Here is a 22531-nt window from a genome sequence, read left to right on the forward strand (position 1 = left end):
AAGAGCGATGGAGCGAATCAGTCGTCGTGATTGCCATCGCTGCCTCGGTTCCACGATGGTCTTCGCCGAATTCAATCACATGCTTCAAGACCGTCTGCGATGACATGCAGGTACTGGTTGGTAGATCGGCGTCGATGCAGGTCGGTAGGATGAAGTGTGGATGGTAGTGGCCAAGTAGTCTGCACGTAGTGCTGCTGAAGTGTCGTCAAGCGCGGCGCTCCGAGACCCAAAGGAGAATGAAGTCCAGAAGGTGTGAACCGATGTCACCAATCAGACGCCTCTCGCATACCAAGGCACCTTGTCCGGCTACACAAGCGTTGCTTAAGCTACTGCGCTCCGCAATTTAATATTATCAGTAGTCCGGAGTAGTCGTGTGGGGCCTGGGCGTCCTCGTGCGCGCGGGGGTGGGGTGGGCATACATAAAAGATGCTGCTGCCATCAATACCATCATTGCCATCACCGGGACGCACCGCGATGGCTTTGGAGGGGAGGTCTGGCTGTCGTGTGAGCTATCTCGCCTCGCCTCGCCAGCTCCCGACATTAAGCATCATTTTAAGCCTCTCCATCCAGACGTTGAGATTGCGTGGGGGAGCCGTGATCATGGGCGAATTGATGTAATTTCGGTAGAATACTGTAGACCGGCATCATGCGACGATCTTTCTGGGGTTGTTGTCGACTTTGGCTGAGCTGACAAGAGAGTGTCACCGCTTGAGAAGAAGTTTTGAGGCGCCGCAGCCACATCGAAGCAGGCCGAGGCTCTCTGCTGGCATTGCTGCTGGAGAGACGGGCGGAGGAGAAACAGGAATGCTTGGAGGAGAAACTGTCACTCTCGGTGGCTTCCGTTAGCTCTGAAGATGGTATGGCCAATCAGACTTGCATCCAGCAGCGCGATCGGGACTACATGTAGGATTGTGATGCTGGTCTAACGAGGTTCGTGTGCTGTCTGCAAGACTGTAACCATTAATAAAAGCGGCAGCTCGCCTTTTCATCGCGACCCCTTGTACCTGCTCAAATCGCTTAACCCCATACCAAGTCCAGCAGAAGGAGGACTCCCTTTGCGGCTTGAAATTCAGGTCGTTGTTGCTAATCGTTCTCGGCCATTAATACGACCAGGAAGCGCGCCACGGCGTCCTGTACCCACATAGCTGATGGAATGGGTAGGCGAGCCCTTTCAGCCCAAAATAATTGCCTCTCCGGGACCACACAGCCGTTTGGAACGCCAAAAGATACTTTACAGCTCATGCAAAGCACGCAGAAATATCAAGCAGTCGCCGGAAACCATGACATGCAGCAGCACAGCCCAGCACGAGACTCAAAATCAGCCTTCTCGCAGTCCTGCAGCGCTACCCTTCTTCCGTCACCCTCCCTGTCGCGACCTGAAAGAAGTCAAGGCAGCGCGAGGAAGTGGGCCCTCTTCAATAACCTTGGCTTGGCCATCCAAGCCAGAGTGGGAGATGTCCAGCAGTTCGAAGAGATGGTGGTGTTCCAGGTATGTTATGCTCCAGCGCCAGGAAATGCAGACCAAATGTATCGCATCATGGCGCGACTGTCGTTATAATCAAGAGTGCTGTTCACCACAAGGAAGGAGATCATCCATCCAACTTCATATCGACGTCCTCGAATTCCTCGCTGCTGTCCATCTCATCACCCGTACCGTCATCTGTCTCTTCCATCTTGACCGGCGCAAGTTCCTCCTTCACCTCTGCCACACTACCCAAGTCTTCTCTGAGCATTCTCTCGTACTCTGGCTTGAGCTTGTAGTTCTGGACGAAATCTCCACTTCTCATTAGCACAGCAATATCATCCAAAGTCTCTTTAATGTAAACTTCGGGCTGCTGGAGCCTTTGCCGTAGCGCACGCAAGCTCCAGTATTGGTACTCCTTGAAGCAGTTCTTCAGCGCATCGAGCAATTTGTCCTTGTCCATGCGCACAGCCTTCTCCTTGGGCACCTTCTTTTTACCCTTTCTTGGCTTGCTCGTGAGACTGCCAATGTTGAAGCTATCGTTGTCCATGCCTGGGTGGCGCAATTTGGTAGAGTCGTTAAATCTAGTCTTGGTGCTGCCAATCAGAGCTTTCTGGTAGTTTTGGGTGAAGTATTGGAACGTGCTGTCATCATCGACCGGATTCGCGACCGCTTCGTGATGTATGGGAGGCGCAAGCGCGGTTTGCCGAGGGATCGCGCTTCGATATGAGCCTGGCTTGCGCGGCTGTGAGTTGTTGTAGCGGTCGAACTTATTGATGCCGGTCGGCTTCGCGCCGGGTCCCAGGTGTCTGTTCTGACCGCTGCTGTATCCTTTCGATTGACCAGATTGATCCTTCTCTGAAAATACCACAGTGTTGTTGTATCCGTTAGATTTGATGTCCAAATTATAGGTCTTTGGCAGCGGCTGGTGTTCCTCGAGAGTATCGTTCAGGCGAATCTGGATCTCCTGCTTGTTGGGATCCTGGCCTGGTTTGGGATTGAAGACGCGCAGTTTTCCAATTTCGATTTGATCTGTGTCGCCAGGCGCCTCTTGATAGATCTTAGCCCATGCCTTCCACAAGTCTTCGGACACCTTGATCAGCCATGTTTGCCCTTTCTCATTCGGTATCTGCAGATCTGTATCCTCCTCGAATTCGTCAATGTCCATCAACGGCTTGTTCTCGTCGGAATCGACCTTGATCTCGGGTTTGACGGCCGCCATCGCGCACTGTTGCGAGTGTGTCGAACAAAGAGAAGTCGAGGGTGCATTGAGGGTAGGCAACATCGAAGTCGAAGTTGCGCGCGACAAAGGGTCACCCTCGTAGCTTAGGTAATCAAAGGAAATCAGCGACTGACACTTTGCCAAGCCAAGCTCTGATTGGCTAAAGTAAAGACTTGTTGCCTCAGGCTTTGCCTACCTTCAGACCTCTCAACACCTGGTTGATGGTGTAGCAATGCGCCGCCCGCCGAGCCTGCGAGGTTCTGGCCGGTATGGGCCCAGCGGAGTCAGGAACAGATCGCGTTCTGCTCAATCTCGGCACTCCCGAACGGCAGCGCCACATGACACCTTGTTGGTACTTGCTAGTTGGGTAGAAATCAAAACACGGATATACCTGGATGCCAAAGCCAAATTCGAGGTTTCTAAACTTTCTATCATTTTTGGTCAGAAGAGACTCATCAGAAAAGCGGGCATCTCGATAGGATACCTTAGCCCTCAACTTGCACTTTTTACCATCTCGATATTCGAGTTATAACAAAGTGTATAGTTAACAGCAGCGAGGGCAAAGTGCTCAAAATCCCTTCGAGCCTCCGGATCTGGACAGTCCCCTGCGCACCAACACATTCGCACAGGAGCACCTGCAAATTTTAGCACAGAGGTAACGTTAGAATACCTGCAAAGCAGTATTTGCCGATGTTACATTGTCAAACTCTCCAACTACGTACATATTATAACCTACGACGGCCGCTTCGGGATACTTGGATTGCTTGCATAGCGATCTATAGCACATGTTTCTAGAACGCTTACGTATAGGTTTCTAGTCTGTTCACAGCCTTCCCGCAGACACTCTCGAAATTGGATCTTAAAAGACACTTTAAACTTTAAATAACGGATAGGAGATCTTAGATAATCGGTTGTGGCATTGAGTTGTTAACCCTAGCCAAGGATGCTGGTACCTAAGACTCAAGAGAGATTAAAACGGATTAAGATTTAATACGATCAATCCACACGCACTTCGGCAGTCCGACAAAGCCAACAAAAGACTACGGAGGACAGTACAGTTTTATTAGGAGTTCGCGAGGCAAGTCTAACTTACATTTGTATAATGAGCAGTTCTTCAAGGCATTGACTTTTGGCCATTGTTTCTTTCGGGCTACCCAGCAAAACATCCCGTCCAGCAAGAGATGAAAGCCTTGATGAAAGGAGACTCGCATACAAGATACAAGGGACTCTAAAATGCCCACTTAAGAAACGTCGCATTGCCGTCTCTACATCGTTCGTTCCGACTACTGTCCTTGACTCTACTTATCAAACAAAGACTACTCAACAGCCACGATGCAACTTGCTACAATTTTTTGCCTCCCTCTCGCCTTAGTTGCCCTCGCTACCGCTGCCCAATCCCCAGGCTTGCACCGGGCGCTGTGGAACGAGGACTTTTACACCCTGGCCAAAATAGGTCGACGTGGTAAAGACACATTGAATCCGAACGAAGGCAAACCTCCTGGAGGTAAGTCCGAGAGCTTCGAAGACTACTGGGATATCTGCTTACTCTTAGTTGCTTGCAGGGTGGGAAAAATGGAATAAAATGTGCTCGAAGCCCAAGGACAAATGCTGTCACACCGATTATAAGACATGCGTATGTAAGCTCTCGCCACTGGTCTAAGGACAAGTTGTTAACGATACGTAGACGTGTTGCAAGGAGCAAACCAAGGATTGCGCCGGCGAATCCAGCTGTTAAGCGTGATAGTCGGGTTTTGGGAGACGAGACATGATATATAACGGATGTGGGTAACGGGCAGACATGCTCCAACTTGAAAGCACGATGATGTTATCATGTAAACATTCGATCTGTACGTAGATACGTAGGTTCTCTGCGCAATGCTAGCAAGTTCCTTCTCTGATTCGATCGCCGAACTCATGGTATACAACATCGCACTACGCGAATCCACGCCAAAGCCCCCAGCATGAGAGGGCATCATCAACACATCATAAGAAGCTGGTACCAGCCAAATTGGCACTCCGTGCCGTCCCAAACTCCAAATCAATAAACGAAGCACCCCCATTTTCGCAGACGCTCGTGCGGGCGCCCGAACCAAGTTGCGCCAGAAACAGCAAGGGTATAGTTGTTAGCATTAGCATTAGCATCAGCACCAGAATCAGCCCTCCTTGACCACACTGGAACTCTTCGGATCTGTATTACAAGACATGCGATCGCCTGTTGGGCGGAGCCAGTTCGAGGTATTGGCGGCGGAAATCAGTCGCAGATAGGCGGACAAGTGATGCCCGTCTACGTTCGAAGGAATACCATAGTTAAGTGAGCGAGGTGTCTCGCCTGGAAGTGGATAGCGACTGGTTTGTGGAAGACAGTCGTTCTAAGAACTTCGTACACCGACCGCTCCAGGAGGGTTGAATGCAGGCGAGTTTGCTTGCGAAGGTATATCCTGCGAGACGTAAGCCTTTCTAGTTCGAGACGGTCACCATGTACCACGACGGGAGCATTGTTGATCTGCTGTACTTGCCGTCTGCCTGCCGAGCTCGAGCTGGACCACTGGGAATACTTGGTTTGAAAGCCAGTCTACCGCGAGTGACAATGCAAAGTAAGCTTCTCCGATGGTCCACGAGCTTTCTTTCTCAGACAACCCGGACAGCCGCGCACATCTTCCGCGCTTCCTTTCTACGTAGATTTCAAAGTGCTACTAACCTTTCGCTTTTGACGCTTGCTCGAATCGCGTCTCCTGCCTGTGTCATCAAGACCGCCCGTACTATAGCCGTCGTCTTCGTAGCCTTGGTTGTAGCCCTCAAAACTGCTATCATCGTAGCTGCGCTTTTTGCCTTTCCGGTCTGGACGAATCTGGTTTCTGGGTGAGGCTGGCGCCGAGCTGGACATGGCATGTGCTGCAGAAGTTTTCGCAAGAGCCGGGTTGCTGGCTAATGGTGTCTTCGCCGTTGCTGCTGCGGAACCTTTTGAAGGTACGGAAAAATCATCTAGACCGAGAACATTGTTCCAGCTCTCGCGCTCTTTACTTGGCAATTGGCCGGGCTCCATTTTGAGCGCAGCGTCCAGCTTGCTAATCACGTCGGCCTCCGCGTTGGAATCGCCCAATTTGCCGCGTTCAGACCAGTTGTTGTCCCATAGAGTTACACCTGAGCCTGGCTGAACTTCCTGGCTCCAGCCAGGATCGAGAAGACCGCTGAGCTCGCCTTGATTGGGTACGGCTTTGTTGCGCCCTTCAAGACCTAGGGTCTTCAGCTTGTTAGCATAAGATTTGCGCATAGTATTGATCTTTGCCCCTGTTACAGGATCCCTTCTTCGAACATTTGCTTGGATACACTTCAGACCGTATAGCTCGATCAGATCCTGCGACGGATGTGGTCGTGACGGCGGAATAGCTGTAGTGTGGAACATGTTTAGCATGGCGCACATCATCAACGTGCCGTCTAAGTATATACTTACGGGCAGCGAAGACTTTGAAGCGCGGTAAAGGGTCGACGTCGGTGCTGCCACCTAATCGCTCATGGTCACTCCTTCTGTGTTCTGGATCCGTCATATTGATGTCTGCTGCCGTGCCCTCTCGCTGGTCTCTCATCACTGCATCCCCGTCACCATCTCGGCGCAATTCGCCGTCGTCTTGCGATGCTGGCGTCTGGCGCCCGCTGTCTCCGCCGCCCTCGGCCATACGGTTCTGATAGCCGGCCGTGCTCGGGGGAGATGGAAAATTGCTGCCGCCGCTCTGATGTGGAATATGCTGGCTCTGCGATTGCCATGAAGGACTCATCCGGACGCTCGGTGGCGGCGTTTGAATAAAGGGCTGCTCCGCTCTTTGACGTTTCGGCGAAGGGTAACCGGTGCTGGCGGGACTGTAGGAGTTCAGTCGTTGGCGCTTCGGAGATCGCTCTGAATCGCTGTTCGACATCGAGTCGTAGGTCGGAGTGTGTCGGAGGTAAGCGAAGCTGTGGGCGTGGTGGTGGTTAATGCTTCCTGGAAGAATACTGATGGGCTGAGGCCCGGCGGTCGTGAATGCACGGGCGGAAGACCGCTCCCGACGCCTTGCGACCAGCTCACAATCACTCTATCATGTGGCGCGGTGGTCGTCTCGCTTCGACTCGATCGCAGTGGATATTTCTCGACGTCGCGCTGGGTCGGTGGGCGGCGTGGGGTGGAGTGGAGCGTTGAGCGCAGCGGCGATGAGGTCTGCAGCAAAGAGCGAAGCCCCAGCGCGGAAAGCAAGCCCAGCCCAGCCCAGCCCAGCCGTCTGTCTCGCGAGCCGCGGATCCGATGCGTCGATCCTTGGCGCCTTTCAGCAATACCCAATGACGCGCGACATGCAACATCAAAGTCAGAGACAGAAAGATTCCTCGAGGTCGTCGATGTGAAAACGACGGCGATATACATGGCTGACGATATCGAAGATGATGGCCCGGGCTCGAAGGCTTCACATGCGTCAGGCTCGCGTGTTCAGCCTGGCCTGGATCGTCAGAATGGAGCCTCATCAAGCACCAAGACCGGAGTGCAACAGCCAAAGCCGCAAGCGCTGCCCAACAGATCAGCTCCGGCGTCAATCATCGTGTCGCCGCGCCAAAAGGGGAATCCAGTCTTGGACAAGATCAAATCGATGCCATGGGAGTATGGCGATATCCCGGCCGACTACCTTCTTGGACTGACGACTTGTGCGCTCTTCCTTTCACTGAAGTATCATCGATTGCATCCAGAGTACATCTACACTCGAATCAAGAATTTGCAACACAAGTATGCCCTGCGAATCGTTCTTTGCATGGTCGACATCCAGAACCACGAGGAGAGCTTGAAAGAACTCAGCAAAACGAGCGTGATCAACAACGTCACTATCATCCTTTGCTGGTCGGCCGCCGAAGGTGCGCGGTACTTAGAGTTGTACAAGACCTACGAAAATGCTGCCCCGACCTCGATCAGGCAGCATCAGTCCACCACCTACAGCGACCGCATGATCGACTTCGTAACCACTCCGAGGGCGGTCAATAAGACCGATGCTGTCTCCATTGTCTCTCAATTTGGCACAATCCGGACAGCTGTAAACGCGAGGCATGAGGAAGTTGCCATGATCGCTGGCTGGGGCGAGAAGAAGGTGCAACAGTGGTGCAACAGCGTGCGAGAGCCGTTCAGAATAAAACGTGCCGCCAAACGAGGACTTGACATGACCGCCTTGGTGGGAAGTCAACCTGGGTCGAGAGCACCAACGATTTCGAGAGATGTTACCAGGGAAGAAAATGCATCGCCAGCAGAGACGTTTGATGCGATTAGACCCGCTACTGCAGCCTCGAATTCGGATGCAGATCAAAGACCAGCGGCCAAGATCGCAGAAAACGTCCACACAAATGACGGTCATGGAGGTGAAGAAGAAGCTTTGGCTGATGCTCTGACAGCTGCTCAAGTCCCTGCCAAGAGGAGCACAGCACAGAGCAGCAACACAGCACCTCCTCAAGAGCCAAAGAAGCGCAAACAGGACGATGATCCTCTAAGCGATGGTGTGATGGCCGCGCTGAGCAAGCTGCGTAAAGCGGGCTGAAGAAGGAGTCCGACATTGCCCGAGACATTATCGAAAGCTGAGCAATACGATGAGCGTGAACTGCCCAGACAGTGACGTTCGGCACCGAGCCATCGTAGAGAATCAAAGCCGAAAAGAGACGTTTGCCTTGTGATGCACGCAGAAGAACAGAATGCACAGGACGTTTCTTGAGAGAGCTCGATCTCGTGCAATGGGAACGACAGGACTGAGAGACTAAGCTTCAGGCTTCGAGAGATTGCAGAGTTGCGGTTAAACTCCAGCAGAGGGAGAGGGCACAGCGCCATACCTAGGTAGCTTACAGTCCCACGGCCTAACGATTGAGCCTCAGCATGCGGTTTGAGTGCTACTATACACATGCTCTCCTCTGCACATCTATACCCACAGCTTAACAGTCCCATCGGCACCACCACTTACAATCCACGGCTCGGTAGGATGCCAATCAAGCGCCAACACCCCAAGATCGCTCTTGACTTTGTGACCCTTAAGAACCTTCAAAGGCACGATCGTAGCGTTCTCCATACTGTCCGCCGTGACCTTTCCATGGAAGATCTGCAAAGTACCATCATCCGAAGCATCGGCAAAGAGAGGATAGCTAGAATGGAATTTGACGCTCCGAACAGCTTTGCTGTGGTAGCGTAAAGTCTTATATGGCGTGCTGCCAAGATCGAGATCGTGCCACAGAAGTCGCTTATCGTATGACGAGACGAGAAGATTGGAGCCGAGAGGATGGAGATGGATATCTGAGATCCAGCGAGCACCGGGCTGGAGCTCCTTCTCCATTTTCTGTTGCTGAAGGTCGTAGACTCGGATTCTCTGGCGCGTGGCGACGAAGAAAAGTGGTCGAGATGGGTGGAAGCAGACTGTTTGCGCGAGGCCTTTGACTCGACGGAATGGGTGTTGGGTTTGATGCTTGCTGAGCGTGTGGATTGCTACTGCTGTGGATGTGGACGATGTTGAGGGGCAGACCGTGGAGAAGTATTCGCCTCGCCGGTGCCAAACGAGAGTTTTTGGGGTAGATCGGAGTGTCAACGTGAGCATGATCCCCTTTTCTTGGAGCGCCTTGGAAGGTCGTGCCCAGGTTGCTGTGGTAGGCTTGCTGGTGCCATCTGCTGTCTTAGCTGTGTTGGCAGCTGCGTAACCGAATCCAGCGTCGAGCACTTCGGTCGCTGCTTCAATTTGCTCCTCGGGAAATTCCTCGATCCGTGGCACAATCAGGTATACTGTATCCCCGCAGCATGCTGCTAAGATGCAGCTACTCTGACCTGGCCTCCAAGCCACCACGTTGACAGGATCTGAGGAGGAAAGTCTGATTCGGAGTGCCTGTCTGCTATCTTCAGGACGCCAAATACGCAGAGTGCCATCGTCACCACCTGACGCAATGTAGCTCCCTGTTGGGCTAACAGCCACTGTCCGAACCCGGCCTTCGTGCCCTACAAAATTCCTGGTGCAATTTGTTGGGAAAGGTTTGAGCTCAGAGGGGTCAGGAAGTTTAGGAAGAAGCGATTCTGGGTCGATATTAAGCTTGCTTCGCCGTACACGTGGCGCGAGATACAGGTCCAGACAGCGTTCAAATTTCTCCTTGACAAGTGTAGCATATCCAGGAACTTTACGCAGCGCTGAATGATCTTGAGGTAGAAAGTCACGATCGCGATCTTCCGGATCTGCCTTCTCCCAAGCCTCTCGTTCCTGCTTGTCGGGAAGATACTCTGGAGGCGGGTGGTAGCTTTCTGCGTATCCTGGAGGTGGCAATTTCGGTGCAGGCACATTCATTGGGTGATCTGGCCTTGGAGCTTCGTTAGACCATATGTCGTACGTTGCAAAGTTCTCCTCATCCTCTCGCTCGCGCTCCTCGTCCGTAAGCTCCTTGAACGGCTTGATACGGCCGTCCTTGATCGCCTTGACCATTTGCATCACGCGCTTGTGTTCATGCATCGATGGGACAAATCTTCGTTTTGGTTCGGGCGCAGCAGACAATGGCATTATCTCTTCTCGGTGCTTTCCAGTGAACCATTCAACGTAATCTGGATACGGATCGTACCCATCTCCAGGAGTTTCGTTCCGTGTGAGCTGCTTCAAAGTCTGCAGTTCCTCCTTGCTGAGCTGCAAAGGCTTGCCAGTAGCCGGGTCCGTTAAGCCTGTCCAGCCTTCCGGTATATCAATGCTATCCAGCAATGAGTCGAGCGCTTCACCCTTGGCAGGTCTCGCGATCTTCTTGCCATTGATATCATATCCAATATGCGGGTAAGCATCGTAGTATGAAAGTGGGATATCGCCAATGGTATTTGTCGTCGCTTGCGCATCGGAGTCGTCTGAGTCGTACACTGGATCGATCTCGCCGTACACGTATCGCTCGTTGCCATTTGCATCAGTTTCCACACGGTAGTTCGGTTTCTCCTTGCCATCCTGTGCCGCGTCCTCACTTGTCTTCAGATTTCGCAGTTGTTGTCGCACATCGTCCTCATCTTCCGAAGACGGTATTTCGTCGCTGTCAAGCTCCTCTTCTTCACCATCATCCAGCTCTTCTTCGCTGTCAAACTCGTCCTCGCTGTCATCTTCGCTGTCCTCGTCGAATGCGCCATTTAGCTCTCCATCGCCCAAGACTTCCTCTTCTCCATCACTTTCGCTCTCTAGCCGCGGCACTTCCACGACTTTACGCTTCTGTCCAGCTCTTTGCGCCATTGGGAAATGCAGCACCTTCAATAACTTTGCTTGAACGGAGCTCTTCGAAGACAAGCCCAAAAAATCTCAGCTACCTTCCTTAGCGCGAGTCTTGGCATGCATGGTTCTTATCGATAGTCGGGATAATACCAGGGCCGCTCGCAACTCGAAACCTTGCAACCTTGCGACCACACCACTTCACACTTCGTCCTCTCCCAGCCCTAGCATCCTTCCCGCACGCCAGCTGCATCATTATTACCGTGCAGAGCTCAGTAGACTTCTCAGCTACTACATCATGCTTCGAATGAGCGCATTTGGCATCCAAGCTGTGCTATCCGGCGCAATAAACAAGCATCCCGCTATTGTTGATATTGCCCAAGTACTTTGGACGCAAAGCGATCCGGCTCGCTCACGGCCAGCTGAAGCGTGCCGAACTGCACGTCGGATCCTGTAGAAACTGGAGCTGAATCATCATGCAGCGAGGTCGCTAGCATCTCCCTCGGCCAATACACTTGCACTTGGCTCACAGTCATACAACAGCATATTGTTGGTCTACTTCCTTTCTATCTGTAGCTAGCAAAAGACTTGGGATCGCCCGCTACAGGAAGCTCTATAAAGCTCGGAGACATTTGTCCGGACGTCACCTCTTAGATTCTCGCTTCGGAGAGTAACATACAGGTTGATCTCTCAGTGGCTGTCCTTGTCTGGCCCACGACTAGACATGGCGCAACCTGCACTCAATGTGGCAACGCAGGTACCAGCAGAGACCCCCAGCAAAGCCACCAAGACTCGTGCAGCTTGCGATGAGTGTAGTATGCCGCTCTTCCAAGACTATCAAGACTGCCGGCTTTCTTGCTGACACTACGCTCAACAGGGACAAAGAAACTCAAGTGCACAGGCGAGAAGCCGAAATGTTTGCGGTGTGCTAGAGAGAACATAGACTGTGTCTATTCCGCACAGAAGCAGATGGGAAGGCCGAAGAAGCGACAGCGCACGGACGACGAAACAACTACGAGTGCTACCAAGAATCTCTCTTACGAACCTTCATTGTGGGAGTCAAATGCCGGCGCTGCTACCAATGATGATGGGCTTGACGTCGGACCTTACGAGAGCGCGTTCACACCGGGAGGCGGTCTCCAGCCGTGGCTGCAAAGCGCAATTGACTGGCCGACCGACTTTCACGGAAACGAAGGGAGACAGAGCAATAGTGGCGAAAGCGTGCCCGGCCTCACACCGGATTCTTTAAGCAATTCACCACCTGTGCTCAACCTGCCCACTGAGCTTCGACAGACCCACCAGAGCCAGCGTGACTACTCCACCGCTGTACTGCTCGACCCTGCACTTGCAGCTGGAGATGTGTCTTCCTGCTTACCTGGGCCTTCGCCTGGCTGTGCATGTCTGAGCACGATGTATCTTACCCTCAATAACTTGCAAGCCACGAGTACGGATCAGGCCTTTCCCTTCAGCCTTCATCCTCTGCGTGAAGCCATGCAGTCTGCTTCCCAAGTACTGGAATGCGAACAATGCCCTACGAAATTTATAACAGCACTTCAGAACACACAGCTTCTAGGTACATTGTTCATGAGCATAGCTGAGCGTTTCGGCAAGATTCTTGAACACATCACCCAGGAATCTATTCGCGCCGATCTTGCGGGCGAGACCAAAAAGTTTCGTCTAGCAGACCTCAACACCCCAACATCACACCTCCACACCAACGGACTCGGGTGCGTGGCGGCTTTTAGCATCAATCTGTCGCCTCAAGAATGGGGGAACATGTGCAAGAAAGTGGTCAGAGCTGAAGTTTATGGTCCAGAGGACGGGGATGAGTGCTGCCCTTACTTTTTGGGGATCATCAAACAGATGGAGGACAGACAGGCGAATTGGCATAAGCGTCCCTGTCCGCCAGACTTTCCAAAGGATGAGAATGGCAATCTGGTTGGAGGGCACACCAGGACTGGTAATGAGGAGAACGGAGAGGTCACGGATGCGCATTCGAAGCAGAAAGAAGTGCCGCTGTGTCTCAAGATGGCTGTCTTTGCGAAGTCGCTCGTGAGAGGACTTGATTGGACTTAGATCTAGTGTCCGACCACGATCAATCGAGCGTGTGTGCCAGAAAATCTAGATTATTACTCCCAGCCGCCTGAATGTTTCGCTGAAAACGGTGCCATATTGCCTCAGATCTTGCCTTGGAGCGCTCTGATACAATACCTCGGCATGCCTCGTCTCGAGCGCGGCCCTTGATCATTCTAACACAACAGGCACACTTCGCTCACTCCATTTTCATCCCAGGTCCATCTTAAAGTTAGATTCGACATCTGGATTGTTCTTTCGGCTCGTGCCAGATCCAAAGATACGTGCTTCGGGGAGATGGCCTAAATAGGTTACACTTCGACTCATGATCTTTGCAGATTTTCTTCTGGACTGGTCCCGGCAACATGGAGTACCGATCTTGGACCACCACACTTCACGTCATTGGATATTGCCACGGACACCGTCAACACCAGTGACGAAGGTCAACTACCGAGATCTCGCGTCTCTAGTGTGAAACGTACTCTTTCGATGCATTTCTAAGCATTGCGCTGAGAAATCAATTCAAATACAACCTAGCAGCAGCAGGTTAGTCTCCTCACAAACTTGCACCATATAGAAACCTTTTGCATTGCAAGCGAGTGTTTTCCCTGCAGTTCTCATTGTCTACTCACGATAGCCGCGATCATGACCGGATCAACATCAGCCAGATACACGTCCGACGATGTCGACGCAGCACCTTTGGGCAAGCCGCTCAAATTCGAGTTCAGCGGCAGAACGGCCCCAAATCGCTTCCTGAAGGGTGCGATGACAGAACGCATCTCATCATGGGACCCGAAGAACCTCGAAGCTCGCGGCATCCCATCAAAGAACTTGGTCAATGTGTACAAGAGGTGGGGAGAAGGTGGTCTAGGTCTCATCCTCAGTGGAAATATCATGATCGAATATGATCATCTTGAAGCTCGTGGAAACCCGATCATTCCAAGAGGTGCAGCGTACGAGGGCGAGAGATTTGAGAGATTCAAAGAGATGGCAACCAATGGAAAGGCTCATGGCAGCCTCATGGTTGGACAGGTCTCGCATCCAGGCCGACAAGTGACAGAAGACATCCAACCGAATCCAATTTCAGCATCTGACGTGCAGCTTGAGGGCAACATCATGGGCATGACCTTTGCAAAGCCGCGTGCTGCCACAGAACAGGATATCAAAAACTTTATCGAGGGGTGGGCACACGCTGCAGAATATCTCGAGAAAGGTGGATGGGATGGCATTCAGCTGCATGGTGCTCACGGCTACCTGCTCGCACAGTTCCTGTCACCCACCACCAATCGTAGAACCGACAAATATGGCGGCTCTCTTGAAAACCGAGCACGCCTCATCCTCGAAATCGCGCAGGAGATTCGCAAGCGCACGAAGCCGGACTTCGTTCTCGGGATCAAATTGAACTCCGTAGAATTCCAGGACAAGGGCTTCTCGCCAGAAGAAGCCAAGCAGCTGTGTGCACTGCTCGAGCAGAACAAATTCGATTTCATCGAGCTCTCGGGTGGCACCTACGAGAAGCTGGCCTTCCAACATCAGCGCGAATCCACCAAAAAGCGTGAAGCATTCTTCTTGGAATTTGCGGAACTTATCGCCCCGGCACTATCCAAGACCAAGACCTACATCACAGGTGGTCTGAAGACAGTGGGTGCCATGGTAAACGCACTTCAGACAGTAGATGGCGTTGGACTTGCGCGACCAGTCTGCCAAGAACCCCGACTCTGCAGAGACATTCTTGAAGGCAAAGTCAAAGGCGCTATCGAGCAGAAGCTGGACCAGAGCAATTTCGGAATCACGAGCATCGCTGCAGGAACACAAATAAGACAGGTTGGAAAGGATCAAGAGCCTGTTGACCTGTCGGTTCAGGAAAATGTCGACGCTTTCATGAAGGATATGGGTGCGTGGGCAGAAAAGGCGGCCAAGGACACTGAGAAAGTGGGATATGGTTACATTGATCTCGAGAGTGTTAAGACAGTGGCGTATGGCACGGCATAGCAAGTCTTCTTAGATCCATAGAATAAATAAATAGCACTTCTTCACTTGCACTTGGCTTCGGGATCAGAACGCCACCTGCACATGCTCTCTTCGCTCGCTTGACTTTCCGTCCCATGCACTTGCCAAGCCCTCTGACTTCACTCGACTCACATTGCACGCTCTTCCAACGCGTACATCACCGCTCTTTACAACAACAACAACATGGCGAGCCAACTATCCATGCGTCCATCGAGATGCAACACATCTCTCCGTGGCGCGACCGTTTCAGTGCGTGCAGAAGCTGCGCGTCTGGACGCCTATGATCCTACAATGTTTGCCGTATGCATATTGCCAACCGACATGCACAGGACATTCTGCTCAGTCTATAAAGAGAAGCAATCACGGTCCCTAGAACTTTCAAGACATGCAGCTGAGAACAATGGCGGCTCGGGATAGCAACATACAGCCAATATTTGCCAGCTTGCTGCAGCCACTGTAAATTGGAGACTCGTCAATTGGGGACCGCTTGCGAGGGAAGTATTTGCTCCCATTATGTCAAAGATGCTTTGTGTGTGCAGGGCAATATAGATCCAGCTGTTAACCCAGCAATGGACTTTTTCTCGTCATCCACTGCGATAACCTCTTTTGAAACAGATACCTTCACAGAAAATCCCCCCCTTCTTGTTGCTTGAGCCTCCGCGAAGAACGATCACGGCTGAACCGAAGTCTACCAGAAAGAGCTTGAATTGAGTGAGATTTATCTACAGAAAGAGCTGGAATAGAGATCAACCAAATGTCGAACATGCAAAATTTGCCAATTCATGGCCAGGGTCAAGGCATCGTCTGCAGTCAATGCGATCGCACTGGGCATACTGTGCAGGACTGTCCCTATGTCTTGAACAACCGATCATATTGTTGCAGCAATTGTGGCACGCGTGAAATTAGTCGTAGGCAATGCGGGTGTAGGGGTTGCCAGGAGCCAGGCTGCACCTCACAAGAGAGCTCCTGGCTTCATCCACACAACACAAGCGCGTTGAGCGTTGCAGCCAGAACTTCTATTCGCGGTCGCCAGGCTGCGCTAAGGGGGCCCAGCAATGTCCAGAACCCAAATCCGACTACGGTCCATGACAACTACCATCGGCAGACTCAACCTGTTCCTACCACGACATTCCCCACACTGCCCAAATATCAGGCGGACAAGAGTCTATTGTCAAATTACAACGGACCAACCGTCATCACCAACTACGTCAGACTTCATCGCACGCCTGACCAGGTTCATGAATATCGAGTGGAGCTAGCGAGAATTCCTCTGGCGGCTAACAGCAATGTTCAAGCCGCTCATCGAACAATTTCTCAGCGCAGCGAGCGTAAGCGCGTATTCAATGCCCTCGCGACTATGCCACCACTCCAGGGTCACTCAGACTACGCGACCGACTACGAGACCTTGTGGTCCTTGACACCATTGACTACGACACAGCTTCGTCAGGTCAACGTTCAGTACACCAAGCAGAGCGGAGAGCAAGCAACTGTGCAGTTCGTCGAGTTTCACTTCTTGAGGACTTTGACTTTCGCCAATGGCTCTGCAGACTTGGTCGGAAAGACCACCGAGGGACGTGATCCAAACTTGCTCATCAAGGCCCTCAATGGTATGGTCACTCAGCGTATCACTCAAGGACAAGCAAATGCTCTGTTTGAAGCCACAGCCAACAAGTTTTATCTGAAACACAACTCGACAGACCTCGGAGCGTTGCTTATTCAGCGGGGATACTTCAGCTCAATTCGTCCTGGGCAGCAGTCGGTGCTGCTCAACGTCAGTATCACTCACAGCACATTTATCAAACCAATACTGGTTACGGAATTCTTGAGACTTCTTAACCACCCTAGCTATGGCTGCGCTCAAGATATACTGAAAGGCAAGATGGTACGCATTACTTACGACCGCGGCATTGTACGAGGCGTGAACAAAGACCTGGCAGACCACCGCAAGAAGAGAATTACAGGGTTTGGCAAGATCCCGCAGCTGCAAGAATTTTATGATGGCACTCGTAAATGGACTGTCAAAGAGTGGTTCGAGTCACAAGGCTTGCAGATCACTCAGGTTCATCGACCATGCGTCAATGTCGGTCTGCCAGAAGGCTCTTCGGGTGGTCAGCTCTGGATCCCTCCTGAGTACCTGGAGCTCGAGCCGCATCAGCCTTTCAGTAAGAAGCTGAACAGTGGCGATATGCATCGGATGTTGGGAGTTGCACTCAGGCATCCTGCAGCCAATCAGATCGCCATCAATGACGAAGGTCTAAGATTCCTCGGCGTAAACGGCAACGCTCCGATCGCGAATGACCTGGGCAACAATCTCGGTCTCCAGACTGGCACAGCCCTACTTGAAGTTCCAGGAAAACTCCTGCCTGCCCCGATCGTCCAGTATCGAGCAACGAGTAAGGACAAGATTGTCAATGCATCGTGGGACATCCGAAATGATCGCATGGTGACTGCGCCTACATTCAAGGTCCGAATAGGTGTGCTGGACTTAAGGGAAGGCCAAACAGAATTGAATGCAGTGGAGGTAGGCAATGGCTTCCTGCAACGTTGCATTGATCATGGTGTCCTGCAGTCGACCGACAAGGGCGGCGTCGAGGTGATCAGCGCGCAGCTGCCAGCGGTCCGTGGCAGCTTCAATTTAGAAGCCTTCAAGCAGTACAAAGACATCATCGCGAAAGAATGTGGATCGAAGGACCGGGAGACCTTGGTTCTAATTCTTCTGGACAAGCAAGACAACGAGCTTTATCCGGTCCTCAAGCGCATTGCCGACTGCTCGCTTGGTTTGAAAACCATTTTCTGCACAAATCAAAAGTTAAAGGCCTCTGGCAACGATGCTCTGTTCTCCAATCTCGTGCTCAAGGCAAACATCAAGGCTGGCGGTCAAAATCATCATGTGCGAATTGGGAAGGGAAAGGCAGCGCAGTCAGCCTTCCATAAGATTGGGGAGAGCACACTGGTGATTGGAGTAGATGTTGTTCATCCAGGCGGCGATCTGCCCTCAATCGCCTCTATGGTCGGCTCCATTGACAAGCAATACGTCAATTTCGCCGGTTCTGTACGCCTACAGCCAGCTCGACAAGAAATATTGACCGTGAACAATGTTACCGAGATGTTTCTAGAATGCCTTATGGCGTTTGGTCAGGGTACCCAACAATTACCTCAGCGAATTCTCTACTATCGAGATGGTGTCAGCGAAGATCAATACCATCAGGTTCTGGAACAGGAAGTCGCCTCAATTCGGCAAGCCTACCTAACATGGCTCATTTGCCGTTACTCGGAACCTCAACGCGGCGAACGTTCGAAGAGTTCTCGTTCTCCAGAAATCCCTGTCAGTGCAATTGTTGTTGGAAAGAGGCATCATACCCGATTCTTCAGTCGCAACGATGCCATGTCATATCGAGACAAGCCTGGCGGCCCAATAAACGGCAATATCAAGCCTGGTCTGGTTGTGGATCAGGTCATTACACAGACAGGCATCGCAGGAGCCTTTCCAGACTTCTTCTTGCAAAGCCATGCTGCCTTGCGAGGAACGGCAAAGTCTGCGCACTACGTGGTCATTTGCAACGACAATGCTATTCCCATGTCCGACATTCAAAACATCACTCACGCATTCTGCTACGACTATGCGCGCGCAACTAAGGGTGTGTCGTACTGTGCACCAGCGTACTATGCCGACCGCCTTTGTGACCGTGCACACAAGTACCTCAACGTCTACCTCAATGCATTCATGCCATCGCTGCCGCAGAAGACTCAAGCAGAGAATGATAATGGCAGGGATGGTGTGAGGCAATACCAAATGCGAATTCGAAACCTGATTGCGGATGATCCTAACTGGCACAATGGCAGAAAGAACCCGTGGGACCAGAAGATGGACGACATCATGTTTTGGCTTTGAGGTCGGAGGTCTGAGCTACTTGGTTTGGCTCCTTCACAAAAAACCAGCAACCCGTTCGCCATCCAGTCTTTACCGATCATCAGCGACACTTAGTGACACCATCACGCATTGCGAAACCTTGGCGCAAGCAGGTCATGCTGGCTGCCATTTACTGCACTTTTGTAACATTAGCAAGCATTGTCGGGAAACATTGACGCAACAGGTCAGGCTGTCTGTCATTCAGAGCTGTAACGATAACGAAGCATGGGCAAGGGCTGGACATTGGATAATGGGAGTGTTCGATTGTACATAAGCATTAATGGAAACGGGACGGCTGTCTGAACTCAACCTTTTCTCTGACTTTGGAATTTGTCCAGCTTCCTTCGATGATTACTCTTGGAGGCGAAAGGCGAAAGAGCCTAAGGACTCGATTTCATGTCTGACACTGTTGCTCTTTGGTTTAAGGTCGAATTTTCGTCCATGTCGGTGACTGAGTATGCGAAGGTAGTCACGCAAACATTCTTCCAAGCTCTTGCGCTATCAGCGCTCTCACCGCAGGGGAAAAAAAGGAGAGAATTCCTGGTTTGATCCTCGTCTTGAGTTTCGAGCGTTCAGCGATGCCAAAAACCTTTCTGAGTGAGCCCGGTTTGGTAGTCTGTTGCGGTGACACGAACCTGAGATCGATGTCAGCTCTCCTTGAAAACGGCGCTCCTTGCCCATATCGTCCATGAAGCAGCGGAAGTCTCTGTACATTGGCACAACGTTGAGTAAAAGCACATGGCGCATTCTCCCAAATTTCAAGCCTTTGCAAGCTGATCTCATTTGAATTTCTTCTATCCACGCATCTTCCCAAAAAAAGTCTCTGGCGCCCTCTCAATTCTCGCGGCCAGCTCATTAGGCATCGCACCGTGCTTCCCGTCCACTTTTCATTGGTATCAAGATTGCACTCGCCTTCTCTTAGATCATCAAACGCTCCACCTTGTCTTTCAGCGCGCGAATCTGATTGTTCAAGTCACTGGCCTCGTTTGACGTGATGCTGCAGGAAATAACAGCTCGGGAGACACCGCAGGCGCGACCGAGCGCCATCTTGGAAGGAACGTAGACATATGGCGTGTTCTTGTCCTCACAGAGCAGTGGCAGGTGGAGCAGGATAGCGAGAGGAGTCTGGAGGAAAGTATCAGCATCGATCTGCCCCCCAGAGGTATGTAGGAGAACACTCACAGTGTCTGCTGCCAAGATCACGATCTCGCTGATACCGCGGTTGAGGGTCTTTGTGGCCTCGTTGGCACCCTTCTTCAGCTGGCGGTAGTGCGAGGCCTGCTGCACCAGATCGAGAATCTCCTGCGTCAAAGCAGAGTCGGCCACTGGCCAGGCGGCGGATTCAGACATTTTTTGGTGGTCTGGGGTGGAGCGCGAATAGTGGGAGGTCGCAGTGGCCGTGATGTGGGCGTCTGGCAAGGCTCGCCCGTGTCTGAGTTCACTGCCTTGGAAAGTTGTCAAAGCGCTCGAACAGAAGAGGACAGAAAATCGGTGGCAGCTGGAGCTCGAAGTTTTCATAATCCGCGATAGACTTTGCATAAGCGAGCTGTCACGTGCGGCGAGTTCCGGGCCTGCAGCTTTCGAGGGAACCTGTCTTCTGACGACAACGACAAGCTCTCACGCATCGACATCCTCGCCCGCGACACCACACCACACCTCCATCTCCATATCGAACACCCGTACAACTCCTTACCACACGCCGAGAAACATCGTCAACATGGCCACCGATCTCTGGTATGTACTTCGCCCGGCACCACTGCCGCGATGCTAGACGGCGCAGAAACATGGCAAAGAGCTCCATGCGCGCCCTCAAGCCATCACGGCTGTCATATGCAATGCATGGTATAGATCTCAACTGACAAAATGTTCTTTGTAGCCCCGTGTATGCCGTAAGTTCCTTCCGATCCACCGCGAATCGCTGCTCCTCTCCTGGCTGCGTTGGCCACCGTACGCGCCATCAATAAGCTTCCATATTTTGGGTACACGGAATGCATGGAAGATGGTTGCGCTGGATGTGCAAGATGCTGGAAGATCGAGAGAGATGTGAAGTTCATGTTATCTTGATACTAACTGCTTGATAGCCCTTCTTCGGTGCCATGGGCTGCACTAGCGCCATTGTCTTCACATGTTTCGGCGCTGCATACGGAACCGCAAAGGCTGGCGTCGGTATCTCTTCTATGGGTGTGCTCAGGCCCGATCTGATCGTCAAGAGTACGTGAGGTTTTGGAGCGAGAGATATCCACCAACACCAGCTGATCTGCTCCTACAGACATCATCCCAGTCATTATGGCTGGTATTATTGCTATCTACGGTCTAGTCGTGTCCGTCCTGATCTCAAACGAGCTCACTCAAAAGGTGCCGCTGTTCACCGGATTCATTCAGCTCGGTGCAGGTCTCTCTGTCGGTCTTGCTGGTCTTGCCGCAGGTTTCGCCATTGGCATTGTGGGTGATGCTGGTGTGCGTGGTACCGCGCAGCAACCAAGATTGTTCGTCGGCATGATTCTTATCCTCATTTTCGCAGAAGTCTTGGGCAAGTCACCGATACAGAACAGACTTTCAAAGCATTCGCTAATCGGTCTCCCAGGTCTTTACGGACTTATCGTTGCTCTGCTCATGAACTCGCGCGCCAGCCAAGATGCTGAGTGCTAGACGAGTGTAGCGAATGCGATGCGCAGACCAGACTTTCGATCACTAGCGCGCATCAGATGACAGGAATGAATTCAAGTGGCGATCTGGTGGTGGGCGCGACGAAAGGCCGGCCGGCCGTGCGAGTTGATTGCATAGGTTGGCCATGCCGCCTGCAGGAGGATTGAATAATGATGCAACAGGACGCATCTTCCGATTAGCATGTAACGGTAGTTGTATATTCAACAGCAGGCGTTTTCAAGACAAAATAGTAGACGCTGTATGTAAGGGATTTTCACTGGACCCCTGCGCATGATAAGATCACCACCCAAATGTGATTAAGCTGTCGCAGATATGCGAGCACGCAGGATACACTCTCCGCATCTCAAGAGTCCTTCAATCGATCATCGCCCTTGCATCTCGAAACATTGTAGTGTCTGTCCTTCACGTCTCCTCCCCAGAAGCTCTGCCTCCAGTCTTTCTGCCTTCACCCGCGTAATCTCTTCAATCTGGACCACGACGTCCTCCCTCCACGTACTACAGTGATCAGCAAAGCACCGCGTACTGATCTTGTGCGTGGTCAATGCGTATCGCAAGTTCAGCCCCCTTTTCTACAGCGACCTCGTCCTTCGCGCAGTCCTCTGCATCAAGTCTCGCTCTTCGCAATTCCAAACGCTTCGCTCAATCGCGATATGATCAACCTATCCTTAATGAGCTCGCGGCAATGTTGGGAGAACCATGGACGTGATGCGGTCGGTTGGGTGCTGCCTCGCGCAGCGTACTAATACACCACCCGCCGGAAGCAATACCGTAGCCTGACAGATACGTCGGCAAAATGGCAGCCAGCCTGACCAAGTGTTCGCGTTCGCCGTGGCTGTCCGGATTGCACTGCCGTTACTGTGCTGCCGTGACTTTGCACCATGCGGCCTTCCCGCACAGGAGCCGCATCTTTATCACAGAGCCTCACTCAAGCACAGGAAGATGAATCCACATCCGGCAAGGCGCCACGACTTTCCAAATGCATCGGGACGATT

At 52.1% G+C, this 22531-nt stretch overlaps 11 protein-coding genes across 11 annotated transcripts; 7 read left to right on the forward strand and 4 right to left on the reverse strand.

Annotated features, from left to right (window-relative positions):
• Positions 1-134: 134 nt before the first annotated feature.
• MYCFIDRAFT_205649 (uncharacterized protein) lies at positions 135-1740 on the forward strand (the record flags this gene model as incomplete). The annotated part of the gene is made up of 9 exons (XM_007922640.1): positions 135-163; positions 190-250; positions 275-316; positions 360-594; positions 638-698; positions 727-903; positions 931-941; positions 971-1079; positions 1114-1740. 9 exons carry the CDS (start codon positions 135-137, stop codon positions 1556-1558), a joined length of 1170 nt encoding a protein of 389 aa, XP_007920831.1. The 3' UTR covers positions 1559-1740.
• MYCFIDRAFT_212854 (uncharacterized protein) lies at positions 923-3471 on the reverse strand (the record flags this gene model as incomplete). Its single annotated transcript, XM_007922641.1, has 4 exons — positions 923-2690; positions 2881-2898; positions 3076-3103; positions 3407-3471. 4 exons carry the CDS (start codon positions 3469-3471, stop codon positions 1590-1592), a joined length of 1212 nt encoding a protein of 403 aa, XP_007920832.1. The 3' UTR covers positions 923-1589.
• Positions 3472-3971: 500 nt separating this feature from the next.
• Positions 3972-6797, reverse strand: MYCFIDRAFT_85654 (uncharacterized protein). The gene is made up of 5 exons (XM_007922415.1): positions 6136-6797; positions 5383-6071; positions 4369-5122; positions 4245-4317; positions 3972-4186 (listed from the first exon to the last, which is right to left on the reverse strand). Exons 1-3 carry the CDS (start codon positions 6593-6595, stop codon positions 5054-5056), a joined length of 1218 nt encoding a protein of 405 aa, XP_007920606.1. The 5' UTR covers positions 6596-6797; the 3' UTR covers positions 3972-4186; positions 4245-4317; positions 4369-5053.
• Positions 4017-4649, forward strand: MYCFIDRAFT_191819 (uncharacterized protein; the record flags this gene model as incomplete). Its single annotated transcript, XM_007922642.1, has 3 exons — positions 4017-4188; positions 4247-4317; positions 4548-4649. 3 exons carry the CDS (start codon positions 4017-4019, stop codon positions 4647-4649), a joined length of 345 nt encoding a protein of 114 aa, XP_007920833.1.
• Positions 6757-9267, forward strand: MYCFIDRAFT_201097 (uncharacterized protein; the record flags this gene model as incomplete). The annotated part of the gene is made up of 2 exons (XM_007922643.1): positions 6757-6824; positions 7177-9267. 2 exons carry the CDS (start codon positions 6757-6759, stop codon positions 8222-8224), a joined length of 1116 nt encoding a protein of 371 aa, XP_007920834.1. The 3' UTR covers positions 8225-9267.
• MYCFIDRAFT_54615 (uncharacterized protein) lies at positions 7757-10903 on the reverse strand (the record flags this gene model as incomplete). The annotated part of the gene is made up of 1 exon (XM_007921901.1): positions 7757-10903. The coding sequence occupies one exon, from the start codon at positions 10901-10903 to the stop codon at positions 8597-8599; it is 2307 nt and encodes a 768-aa protein (XP_007920092.1). The 3' UTR covers positions 7757-8596.
• Positions 10904-11603: 700 nt separating this feature from the next.
• MYCFIDRAFT_75223 (uncharacterized protein) lies at positions 11604-12955 on the forward strand (the record flags this gene model as incomplete). Its single annotated transcript, XM_007922158.1, has 2 exons — positions 11604-11694; positions 11757-12955. 2 exons carry the CDS (start codon positions 11604-11606, stop codon positions 12953-12955), a joined length of 1290 nt encoding a protein of 429 aa, XP_007920349.1.
• A 642-nt stretch (positions 12956-13597) lies between these two features.
• MYCFIDRAFT_26104 (uncharacterized protein) lies at positions 13598-14944 on the forward strand (the record flags this gene model as incomplete). The annotated part of the gene is made up of 1 exon (XM_007921539.1): positions 13598-14944. One exon carries the CDS (start codon positions 13598-13600, stop codon positions 14942-14944), a length of 1347 nt encoding a protein of 448 aa, XP_007919730.1.
• Positions 14945-17663: 2719 nt separating this feature from the next.
• Positions 17664-18665, forward strand: MYCFIDRAFT_15080 (uncharacterized protein; the record flags this gene model as incomplete). Its single annotated transcript, XM_007921463.1, has 1 exon — positions 17664-18665. A coding segment is annotated over one exon (1002 nt), but the record flags the coding sequence as incomplete, so codon positions are not given.
• Positions 18666-19620: 955 nt separating this feature from the next.
• On the reverse strand, positions 19621-20329 carry MYCFIDRAFT_47812 (uncharacterized protein). The gene is made up of 2 exons (XM_007921810.1): positions 20055-20329; positions 19621-19997 (listed from the first exon to the last, which is right to left on the reverse strand). Exons 1-2 carry the CDS (start codon positions 20220-20222, stop codon positions 19791-19793), a joined length of 375 nt encoding a protein of 124 aa, XP_007920001.1. The 5' UTR covers positions 20223-20329; the 3' UTR covers positions 19621-19790.
• A 168-nt stretch (positions 20330-20497) lies between these two features.
• Positions 20498-21799, forward strand: MYCFIDRAFT_71197 (uncharacterized protein). The gene is made up of 5 exons (XM_007922119.1): positions 20498-20606; positions 20749-20761; positions 20954-21083; positions 21142-21402; positions 21457-21799. Exons 1-5 carry the CDS (start codon positions 20590-20592, stop codon positions 21519-21521), a joined length of 486 nt encoding a protein of 161 aa, XP_007920310.1. The 5' UTR covers positions 20498-20589; the 3' UTR covers positions 21522-21799.
• The last annotated feature ends 732 nt before the right edge of the window (positions 21800-22531 follow it).

The sequence above is a fragment of the Pseudocercospora fijiensis genome (genome assembly GCF_000340215.1).
Source record: "Pseudocercospora fijiensis CIRAD86 unplaced genomic scaffold MYCFIscaffold_1, whole genome shotgun sequence".
In the NCBI taxonomy this organism is placed as follows: Eukaryota; Fungi; Ascomycota; class Dothideomycetes; order Mycosphaerellales; family Mycosphaerellaceae; genus Pseudocercospora; species Pseudocercospora fijiensis.

Bases quoted from the DNA above. Each gene is read 5' to 3' on its own strand.
- MYCFIDRAFT_85654 (XM_007922415.1), bottom strand. From the start codon at position 6,595: ATGTCGAACAGCGATTCAGAGCGATCTCCGAAGCGCCAACGACTGAAC. The intron at 6,072-6,135 runs GTAAGTATATAC...TCCACACTACAG, and splicing joins CTTCAAAGTCTTCGCTGCCC to CTATTCCGCCGTCACGACCA. The intron at 5,123-5,382 runs GTTAGTAGCACT...TACGTCTCGCAG, and splicing joins GCAAGCGTCAAAAGCGAAAG to GATATACCTTCGCAAGCAAA.
- MYCFIDRAFT_47812 (XM_007921810.1), bottom strand. From the start codon at position 20,222: ATGTCTGAATCCGCCGCCTGGCCAGTGGCCGACTCTGCTTTGACGCAG. The intron at 19,998-20,054 runs GTGAGTGTTCTC...ACTTTCCTCCAG, and splicing joins TGATCTTGGCAGCAGACACT to ACTCCTCTCGCTATCCTGCT.
- MYCFIDRAFT_71197 (XM_007922119.1), top strand. The intron at 21,084-21,141 runs GTACGTGAGGTT...CTGCTCCTACAG, and splicing joins GCCCGATCTGATCGTCAAGA to ACATCATCCCAGTCATTATG. The intron at 21,403-21,456 runs GCAAGTCACCGA...TCGGTCTCCCAG, and splicing joins CATTTTCGCAGAAGTCTTGG to GTCTTTACGGACTTATCGTT.